At 36.5% G+C, this 11,350-nt stretch overlaps 1 protein-coding gene across 1 annotated transcript in view; it reads left to right on the forward strand.

Annotated features, from left to right (window-relative positions):
* The window catches only part of LOC102821256 (NKG2-A/NKG2-B type II integral membrane protein-like), a 7,679-nt gene extending 1,448 nt beyond the window's left edge, over nucleotides 1-6,231 (forward strand). Inside the window, exons 3-5 of the mRNA XM_006875467.1 lie at nucleotides 1,537-1,712; nucleotides 5,293-5,363; nucleotides 6,102-6,231. Of these exons, the coding sequence (XP_006875529.1) occupies nucleotides 1,537-1,712; nucleotides 5,293-5,363; nucleotides 6,102-6,231 (377 nt within the window). The remainder of the gene's footprint in view (nucleotides 1-1,536; nucleotides 1,713-5,292; nucleotides 5,364-6,101) is intronic.
* The last annotated feature ends 5,119 nt before the right edge of the window (nucleotides 6,232-11,350 follow it).

An 11,350-nucleotide genomic window follows, 5' to 3' on the forward strand; every position in this document is an offset into this window, starting at 1 on the left:
TTCTGTTGTGGCACTATAGGATCAGCATTGAACTAGAATCACAAGGTTGGCAATTCAAACTCACAAGCTTCTCCTGAGTAACCCAGTACAGGGTAGCTGTGAGTAGGAACCAACTCAACAGCAACAACATATATAATATGTATATATATTTGCTATATATGTGTATAGGAGTTCTGGTGTGGCACTGTGAGTTAATGCATCAGACTTCAAAGCCATTTGAACTGCAAGGTCAGCAGTCAAGCTCACCAGTTACTCCTTGGAAACCCTATACAGGGTCACTATGGGTTGGAATTGACTCAACAGCACTTAACAACAACAACAACATATATGTATATGCATAAAGTCCTGGAGTGGTGCTATAGGATAAACACTCAACCTAAAGGTCAGTTTGAATCACAAGGTTGAAAGTTATAAAACTTAAAAATACATATATTTTTATAAGGCATCCTAGTGTGGCACAGCAGGATAAGGATTGGACTGCTAACCACAAGGTCCGTGGTTCAAACCCGCCAGTCATCCCTTGGAAAGACTATATAGGGTTGCTATAAGTTGGAGTCAAATCCATGACACTTAAAAACATTACAAATATATGTTTTTATAAATATACAGGAGGACTTCAAAGAGTTCAGGCAAAAATTCTATTATCTTTCTATTTAATGTTCCCAGGAAATCTTGAAGCCCACGCATACATATATATTCTTTATATTTGTTTTTTCAAAGTGTTTTTTAGAAAACAAAAAATAAAATTGAACAATACAAGCTAATTTTCAACATGGCTAAATTAAAACTGTAAGAAAGGGTAAATTTAGGTTTATTAAATTGTCTTTCCCAAAACCACATATTATTTGTACATGCAGGACTTATATTTCAGTAACCAATTTTTTCCCAAAGACCTTCATCACTTTGTTAACTGTTTTTGGTAAATTCGTTTGTATTCTACATTATTTTAATTCTAAACAAACTTAATACCAAATTTCAAATTAGAAAATTGAGTATTATGCTATATTAACAGAATATTAATCTTTCTAAGAATGACTGTAAATTTTTTAGCTACTGTAAAACTGGAACAGAACAACTCTTCTCTAATAACAAGATCCAAGAAAGGTATGTAATCATTTTTAAAGTTCTGATATAAGTATAGATAATATTTGTCTATTTATTAAAATTACAAAAATGATCATAGATTCTTTAAAACTAAAATTGAGCAATAGAATTTAATAAATATTATATGAGTGCATTCTTTTAAAATCAACAATAAGACAAAATATTATTTTAAATCAATAGACCAATAAACACTACAAAAAAAAAAAGTTGTAACAAGCACATTTTCAGTACTTGTGTAAAATGTAATCTTCGCTTGTTTGCCTTATATGCGTATACAATTTAGGGGTTTGGAGCTTAACTCTCTGTGTATATATGATTTTGTTCAATATATTTTTTTATGTACTATTCTTTATAGCTGGTTATGTATGTATATACATGTAGCTATGTAAATAGTTCAATTAATTTCCATTTTTTAATTCAAATCATTTTCAGATAGTGATTCATCATCTTTCATAGGAGTTCATTGCAATAGTTGTCCAGAGACCTGGTTTATATATTCCAACAATTGTTATTACATTAGTGTTGAAAGGAAAACATGGAATGAGAGTTGGATGGACTGTGCTTCTAAGAAATCTAATCTGCTTTATATAGAAAATGAAGATGAAATGGTAAGATTTGTAAATGTTTTAAACCTTTATTCTAAAGCTCTTTTCAGTCATTATTATGTTTGTAGGCCTTGTACATATTTTAGTTAATGAGGGTTAAGTAAAAAATATTGCTACTAGTTTATACATACTCAGATTTATTCCAAATATAATGTAGAATATTTAGACAAATATAATGTATCTAAATCTCTCTGAGATCAGTGGATGGATGCAGATAAGCTCTCTCAATAATGCACTTGTCTTAGTCTTGTTTAAGTGCCTTAAAAGAAAACATGTTCTAGTCAAACCATTGGGTTTGACAAACCAGTGGATCTCCTATACCAGATAAATTCAAGGCAGAGAGGTAAGCTCAGAAGGTTATGGAGACTAAGTTAATAGATTTTCTCAGAAGACACAAAATGTTCATGGGAACTTATTATGAAGATGTTTTAAGGAATTTGAACACTGCATTGGTTAGAAAGGGGCCAAGAAAATTGTATTGAGAAAAGTTTTTCATTCCAATAATTCATGTACTCATCCTTCTTGAGCAACAAGACTGTCCTGCAAGAATGTTTCTGGAAAACAGTACACTATCCATCTTACCATTCTGATCATGCCCTTTTGAACTATTTTTCTTTCCAAAATCAAAGAACATGTAAAATAAAAATAATTTGAGTTCCTTGAGAATGCCAAATTTGCCACTTTGATGTAGTAAAAATTGAAGGATACAAAAATATGCCCAGTTCTGCATCACCCCAGAAGAAAGCCTTGAAGATCTGCTTCTCTAAAGATTCCAAATAGAAAATGTTATGTCATTCACTAGTAATCTGTAACACATGAGAATGCTATGAGTCCTTATCCACTCAAGGGCAATGAGTATAGTGGTTTTGGGTTTTTCTTTTTTGTGTGTATGTATTTACAAATAACTATAAGAAATAGATGTTTCCAGACCCTTGTGAGCCAGCTCCTGTGTCTGCTCTCAATACTCCTGTCTCCTCCCTAAAGCACTATTCTGATTTTAATATTATAGATTAATTTTGTGTTTTGAACTTTGTGACTTGGCATCAATCTTGCCCTGAATCTCGGAGATTCTCGTCACAGAAGAAAACTCCACTCCAGCTCATCTTTATTGGTGGTAGTTTGTCCAGACCTCTCTGCTCACTTCTCTCACCTCTTTCTCTTGTAAAATAAAAGGTAAAGTGGATCATATCTTAGGAAAGTTCCCACCACTTAGAATCAGGGATGTGATCTGAATCTGGACTTTACAAATGTAAACCCCTTATAACTGATTGACTAATCACATCACATGTGATTATTACATCAATTCATAACAATCAAATTTCATCATCACAGCACAGGGAATCATGGCCCAACCAAGTGGACACATATTCTGGGGATACAATTCAATGTCTGGCATTGCCCAAATGAATGCTATATGGAACATAATTTTATAATGACCTTATTTTCAGCAATGTTCACTGTACAGTCAGGGTTCTGCCAGAGATACAGAAGCAGTAATATGTGATTTCTCTTGGGCTACTTTTAATATTTTGTTTTATTGTGGTGAATATGTAACAAAATATTTGCCATTTCAACATTCTTCACATGTACTCTCAGTAACATCAGTTATGTTTGTTATGTTGTTCAACCATAATCATTGTCCCTCAGCCTTGTATCCCCCTCTCTCCCTCTCTTCCTCCTGCTTCAATACCCTTATAATTTACAATCATCCTTGGTGTCTATGCACTTCCTATTCTTGAAATGTCACATAAAGTGGAATCCTACAATATTTGTATTTTTCTGACTGATTTCAGTCAGCATTATGTTTTCAAGATGCATCCATGTTGTAGTGTGTTCAGGACTTCATTTCCATTTATGATTGACTATTATTTCATTTTATGTAAGTAAATTTTAATTACATATTCATCTATTGATGGACCTTCAAGTAGTTTGCCTTTTTTATTTTTTGTTTTTTCAATTGTGCTGCAGCGAACATTGGTGTGAATTCCTGTTTATGTTCCTTCTTTTGATTCTTTTGGGTATATATCTAGCAGTGGCATCTTAGTAGGTGTGAAATAATAGTGTATTTTGGTTTTAATTTACAATTTTTAATGACAAATGCCTTTGAACATGTTTTCATGTATTTGTTGGCTACTTGTATTTTGGAAGGTTAATATCTATCCAAGTCGTTGCCAAGTTTTTAGTTGTATTTTTTTGTTACCATTTTGTTTCAAAGTTTGGCTTCCTAGGAGTTTTCCTTGTGACTATAATCAAAGACTTCAAGTTCATAGGACTTCCTTACTCTTGCATTTGATGTGCCTGTTTGTGGGTTGGGAAGTGCTCATAACTTTGCAGGACATTATCAAGTTTCCTTTGGCTTTTATTTGTTTATTGTGAACTCCTGGGTCTCATTTATAAATGTGGCATTTACTTAGTCAGCCAGGAATGTGGAGAGACATAATTTCATCTCTTCTATTGTGTAGTGGTTACGGGCTGTGAACTGCAAGGTCAGCAGTTCAAAACTACCAGCTGCTCCTCAGGAAAAAGATGAGGCTTTCTGCTCCCGTAAAGATTTATAGCCTCGGAAACCCTGTTCAGGGTCAGTATGGGTTGGAACTGACGCAACGGCACTTTACAACAACAACTTTGTACTAAAGAGCTCTGATAGCGTATTAGTTACGAATCAGGCTGCAAACCTCAAGGTCAGCAGTTCGAAACTACCAGCGGTTCCACAGGAGAAAGATGAGGTTTTCTGCTCCCATGTAAAGATTTACAGCCTCAGAAACCCTGTACAGGGTCACTATGAGTCGGAACCAACTCCATGGCACATAATCACCACCACCATTGTACTATCATTTTGGTTGTCTTTCGTTTAATTTATGACTGATAGTCTTTCCACCTCCAAGGAGAGCACAACCTCGGGATAGACAATTTGTGGGTTTGACTCTTTCACTCTCTACCTATTTTAGCCCTAGAGCTGTAAAAAACTGTGGGGTTGTATCCCCACCATTCACCTCTAAACAAATCTTCTCACTGTGGTAGTAATACTGCTGAATTTTGCAGCCTCTATACTGTAAAATCTGAAGTTATTTTAATTGAGTTGCAGAAGGAGAAGGAAATGGGAGCAGCCAGTGCAAGAAGACTATACATATTTGGACTACTCTTCCTTGAATCTCTAGCAGCTTTTCAAGAATAATTATTTTTGAAATTATTGTTCAACTTTCGGTAATTTCCAGAACACTGGAAGTATTGTTCTTGCCAATTTGACCTTTATTTAGTGGTATTAATAAATTTCTAGGTGCCAAGGGTGTGACACTCACTATGTTAGCTGGCAGTGTAGTGGATAACATATTGGACTGCTAATCAAAAAGTCAGCAGTTTGACTCCACCAGCCACTCTACAGGAGAATGAGGAGAGTTTCTGCTCCTATTAAGTTTTGCAGACTTAGAAACCATACTTCGGGTCATTATATGTTAGAATTGTCTTACTGATAACAGGTTTGGGTCTTTCATGATACAATAAGAAAGAATTAACTTCATTTATTGCTACAAAAAGTTATTATAATAGCTTTTATTTTATTTGTCATAAAACTGTTTTCTTGTAGAATTTCATGAACTTATTGAATATTTTGCCATGGATTGGATTTATTGACAAATCAACTTCCTCCTCCAAACAGTAAGATTTTTGAGTACTCCTATATTTTATAACTTGAGAAAAGGCAATATGTGAACAATTATAAAAATACAATAACATCTCTTTATTGGCAAATTGTACAGGAATTGCTCATATTTAGATATAAAATGATGTTGTTGCTAGGTACTGTTGAGTCAGTTCCGACTCATAGCAACCCTGTATACTGTGTCCAAAGACTGGCTGGTGGGTTTGAACTACTGACCTTGAAGTTAGGAGGCCAGTGCTGATCCTACAGCACCATACCAGTACAAGGTCTCCATAAATTATTTAAAAATAAAGCATTTATTTATTAAATTGTTAAGTTATATGGTAGACTCCTGGTGTGGCACTGTAGGATTGGCACTGGACTCAGAATCACAAGTTCAGCAATCCAAATCCACAAGATGCTCCTCAGAAACCCTATACAGGGTTGCAATGAGTCATAACTGACTCAGTGACACTTAACAACATAGTGGTGGTTAAGTACCATCGAGTCAATTCCAACTCAAAAAGACACTGTGTAGGATTTGTAAGGAGGGACTGATGAGTTTGAACTGCTAACCTACTATTCAAACCGACCTAGTGGTCCAGCGCTTATCCTACAAAGCCACACCAGGACTCTTTAATAGTGTATTACTAGTATTTCTAAAAATTATGAGTCATGAATATTATCTTCATATGTAGATATACTTATCTTTACAAATGTCTGTATCAAAAATAATATAATTCTCTGCATTACAGGTTTTCAATAATTCCAGAAGGGGACAAGAGTTGTCCATATTTCAATTTTTACAAAAACAATCCTTCTGTTGTGTCCTGTGTAGAATTAAAAATAGTTGTTTGTAAGAGCCAGGCACTACTGTTGACCTAAGTTTGGTTTAATTTTATTCCCCATTTACAAATATACTTCTAGTTTCTTCAAAAGTCATAAAGTGTGTTTCTTATTATATTTAAATTTTTTATTTATACTAATTGAAAAATTTTATATTTGTATAAACATGACATTTAATGAAATACAACAATGAGTAAAGAAACTGGAGAAAAATTGATGAATTGGAATTATAGTGTTGGAACACAATATTGAAAGTGCCATGGACATTCAGAAGAACAAATAAATCTGTCCTGGAAGAAGTATAGCCAGAATTCTCCTTAGAAACAAGGATGACAATACTTTGTGTCACATACCTTATATATGTCATCAGGAGCGATCAGTACCTGGAAAAGGACATCATACTTGCTAAAGTAAAGGGTCAGTGAAACAGAGGAAAACCCTCAATGAGAAGGGTTGACACGTGGCTGCAAAATTAGTCTCCAACATAAGAATGATGAAGATGGCACAGGACAAGACTATTTTTGTTCTGTTGTGAATAGGGATTCTATGAGTGGGAATCAACTCCAATGTACCTAACAGCAACAACATATAATATTTATATAATATGTATAACAATACAGTCTGCACATAATTCATATGATATAATAAGATATTTGCCACTTCAGCATTTTGTATGTATAATTTAATGACATTAATTATACTCATTTTATTGTGTATTCATCACTGCTATCTATTTCCAAAAATTTCCATTACTCTTTACAGTAGCTCAATGTCCTCTTTTCACACTATGGTTTGAAGCAAGGGCACCTGAGTCTTCAAACTAACATCTTTGCTCTTTAACAATTTAAAAAGGTCTTGTGTAACAGATTGGCCAAATGCATTAAGTCATTTGATTTCTTAACTGCTGCTTCCATGAGTGTTGATGGTTGATCAAAGCAAAATGAAATCTTTGACAGCTTCAAACTTTTCTCCATTTGTTACAATGTTATATATTGGTCCAGTGGTGAGGATTTTTTTTTCTTTACATTGAGGTGCAACCCATACTGAAAGCCATGGTCTTTGATCTTCATCAGTAAGTATTTTAAGTCCTCTTAGCTTTCAGCAAACAAATGTGCATTAGCTGCATATCACAGGTTGTTAATGAGTCTTCCTTCAATCCTGATGCCATGTTCTTCTTTATATAATCCAACTTCTCATGTTGTTTGCTCAGCATACCAATTGAATAATTATGGTGAAAGAATACAGCTTTGGCATACACCTTTCTTGATTTTAAACCATTCAGTGTCCCCTTGTTCTGTCTGAACAGCTCCCTTTTGGTCTATGTATAGGTTCCTTATGAGCACAATAAAATATTTCTGACTCATTCTCCACAATGTTATCCATAGTTTTATGATCCACACAGTTGAAAGCCTTTGCATAGTCAATAAAGCCATTACATAGATATGTTGTTGCTGTAATTGTTAAGTGCTGCAGAGTTGCTTCCAATTCAGAGAAACCCTGCATAGGTTTTCTGAAGAGCAATTGGTGGATTAGAACTGCTGACTTTGTGGTTCAGAGTTCAGATATAGCACCACACCAGCAGTACATTTACATATATATGAATCAGAATTGAGAATCCTGCTGTGGTACTGTTAGATAAGCACTGGACTTGTAATTGCAAAATTGATGGTTCAAACCCACTAGCTGCTCCTTAAAACCCTTATACAGGATCACTATGATTTGGAACCAACTTCACGGTACTTAACAATAATAATTTTTGGAGTCCTGGTGTGGTGCTGTGGGATAATGTTCTGGACTGCAAAGCCATTTTGACCACAAAGTTGGTGGTTCAGGCTCACCAGTAGCTCCTTGGAAACCCTATACAGAGTCTCCATGGGTTGGAATTGACTCAACAGCACATAAAAACAACAAATATGTGTGTGTGTGTGTTTTCTGTTGTTGTTAAGTACTGATATATATATATATCAATTATAGTAATTGTTTCTGCAAATGTTCACATGAACAGTTGATATTTAGAGCTATCTTCTTCTAATACCCACTCTGCATTCCCCTTGCCTTCTGCAAGATCCTCAGCTTGTCGTGGTTCTTTCCTGCTGGTGTGACCGAAACATTCATTCCTGAAGGAAATGGGCCATAATTGATCATGATAGATTGGATCACTGTAATTTACCACTGATTTTAATCACAGGCAAGATAATAATAAAAAATGTCCTAAGGCATCTTCTGGATTCCACACATATTATGTAATATCAATCAAATTTTTCTTTGGTAATTAGAATAAATCACACCACCCAATACAGTAACTCTTTGCTTTGCCTATTGATCAAGAGGCATGAGGAACCAAAAATGGCTAGGGCACATTCTTAAATCTCAGTTAAATTGGAATCAATGCTGTTTCCAGGTGGGAATATTCTTTCCTTTGAAAATAAAGTGACTAGCCCTAAGGAGCATACAGTTGCAGGGACTGGAAGCAAGGATTTTACAAGTGAATCACTAGAAATAATAGTGATTGGTGCCTCTCACTCCCATTTCAACTCCTTGGCTCCTGGAACCATGAATCCTGACTGTTGGAGAAACAACACTATATATTGGACACTGGTATAGAGTTTATACAACCTTCTGGAGAACATTGTCCCAACTCTGCAAGGTATTGCCACCTGATTGATAACATGACTGTGTGTTTAGGAGGTAAATCCATCTTTTGATGGAGAACTTGGTAAGATCAGTGAATTCCATGAACATGGGCCCATTGTCACACTTGATTTGCTGTGAATGTGGCACCTTGATGCAAGGTGATGCTGTGTGGGGTAACAGGACAGTAGCTAACACATTTTATAAGTTCATGGATGGTCATTTTATTAGGAGCACTGTGTACAGGTAAAGCAAGCCCATATCCAGAGCAAGTGTCTCTTCCAGTAAGAACAAAACACTGCCCTTTGTATGACAGAAGTGGTCCAATGTAATCAACCTGCCGCCAGGTTTCTGGCTGATACCCCCAAAGAATGGCCCAATATGTATGATTCAATGTTGGTTTCTGCTGCTAGCAGATTGGGCACTCAACTGTGGCTGTAGCCAAGTTAGCTTTGGTGAGTGGAAGTCCACGTTTCATTCCTGTCACAATGGCCATTTTATTCATGAGTCTATTGGGCTACGGCAGGAATGGCTGGAAAAAGAGGATGATTAGTTTCCACAGAATGTGTCATCTTGTACATTTCATTGTGAAACTCTTCCTCTGCCATGATAACCCTTTGGTGGACATTCACATAAGGCACATATCTTGGCCCATTCCGAGAGCTCTATCCACATAACACTTTCCCACATCTGCCTGTCACCAATTTTCCAATAATGTTTCTTCTAAGACCCTGAGCATGAAGCCTAACTGTTGACCAAGGCCATGAATCAGCATATAGTTACACATCTGGTCATTTCTCCTTCCAAGCATAGTGAACAACCAGTTGTGGTCCATTAGGAGGATTTCGTTTCAGCATTGTCCTTCCAGGAAGTCCCCCAAAGAGCTGTAATACAGCTGGTGTACACTTTCATGTGATACCTGCTTGTCTGTTAACCAAACATGAGTTATCTCTTCCTCCGTCAACTAATCTGAATGAACTCCCCATGAGGCCATAGGTACAGACTGGGAGAGAAAAGACAATGTGACAGGAATGGAGACTATGGGCATTTGTACTACTTCCTGATGCAACTTACTTATTCCTTCAGGTCCTGCATGAGCCTGTTCCTGTATATGCCATTTCCATTTAATGATGGAGTGCTACTGTCCATGTCAAACTTTATGATTCTGTTGCTCAAACATACCCAATTCATAATGGGTAGCACACATTACATGATGACTTGTGACCTATGGATAGACATTCAGTATCTGCTAAAGCCAAGTAACAAGCCAAAAGCTATTTTTCCAAAGGAGAACAGTTATCGGCAGCATATGGTAGGACTCTATTCCAAAATCCTAAAGGTCTGCACTGTGATTCATCAATAGGTGGCTGCCAAAGACTCAAAACTGCATCTGCGTATGCCTCTGACACTTCAAGCACCATTGGATCAGCTGGATCACTTCAACCAAGTGGCAGAGCAGTTTGCCTGGCAGCCTGAACTTGCTGCAGTCTTATCTTGTTCTTGGCCCCACCCAAAGCTAGTAGAATTTCAAATAATTTGATAAATAAACCAGAGTAGCACACACAAATGAGAAAGATGTTGCCTCCCAAATCCAAAGAGACCTGTCAGGCTTTGTTGGAATCAGGGTTGTTGGACCAATTGCAATAACTTTTCCTTTACTTTAGTACAGTATCTTGACATGCCCCATGCTATTGAGCCGCTATAAATTTCCCTGACCTGGAAGGTGCCTGAATTTTTCTCAGGATAATTTCCCACCTTCTAGAATACTGGTGTGGCACTATGGGTTAATGCGGCACACTGCAAAGCCATTTGAACTGCAAGGCTAGCTGTTCAAGCCCACCATCTGCTCCTCAAAAACCCTATCCAGGGTTGCTATGGGTCAGAACCGACTCAACAGCACTTCACAACAACAACAACCAGTGTGTAAATGCTTAATCACCAAGTCTAGAATCATTGATATTTATTCCTTAGTATGTTATCAATTTAATGAACCAATGTAATGACGTGTGGTAGGTAAAAGAGATCAAGGTCTCTATGGATTAAGAGCTAGAGAATTGAAGTACCTCTGAAGTAATACAGTTAATTTGTATTTTCAGCCTTGCCAGATGAAGGCAAACTGCTTCTGGTGAATCTTCGAAATAGGAATTGAGAAAAAAAGCATTGGCCAGAAAAATAGCTGCATGCCAGGTGCCAAGAGATGTATGAATTGCTCAAGCTGTGAAACAACATCTGGAGCAGGCAATGCCTCAGGCATCATCTCACCAGGAAACCGTTTGGTTAGTTTTATGGAGTGTGAGCAGAAGGGATAATAGTTTTACTGATAATGGATCAACAGACAAAGATAGAGTAATCTCTTCAGATGGGAGGGTGGTGTTTTGAGTAAGAGTTATTCCACAGTATTAGGGGCTCAATGTTCCCAGCAACTGGATTATCTGCTCATATGATCCCATCTTAAATTTTAGGATCCTATCTGTTTCCAGCACAGGAGGCACTCACTCATCTCTGCCAAGAAATTTGGAAGACAACT

This window comes from Chrysochloris asiatica, unplaced genomic scaffold, assembly GCF_000296735.1.
Source record: "Chrysochloris asiatica unplaced genomic scaffold, ChrAsi1.0 scaffold00328, whole genome shotgun sequence".
In the NCBI taxonomy this organism is placed as follows: Eukaryota; Metazoa; Chordata; class Mammalia; order Afrosoricida; family Chrysochloridae; genus Chrysochloris; species Chrysochloris asiatica.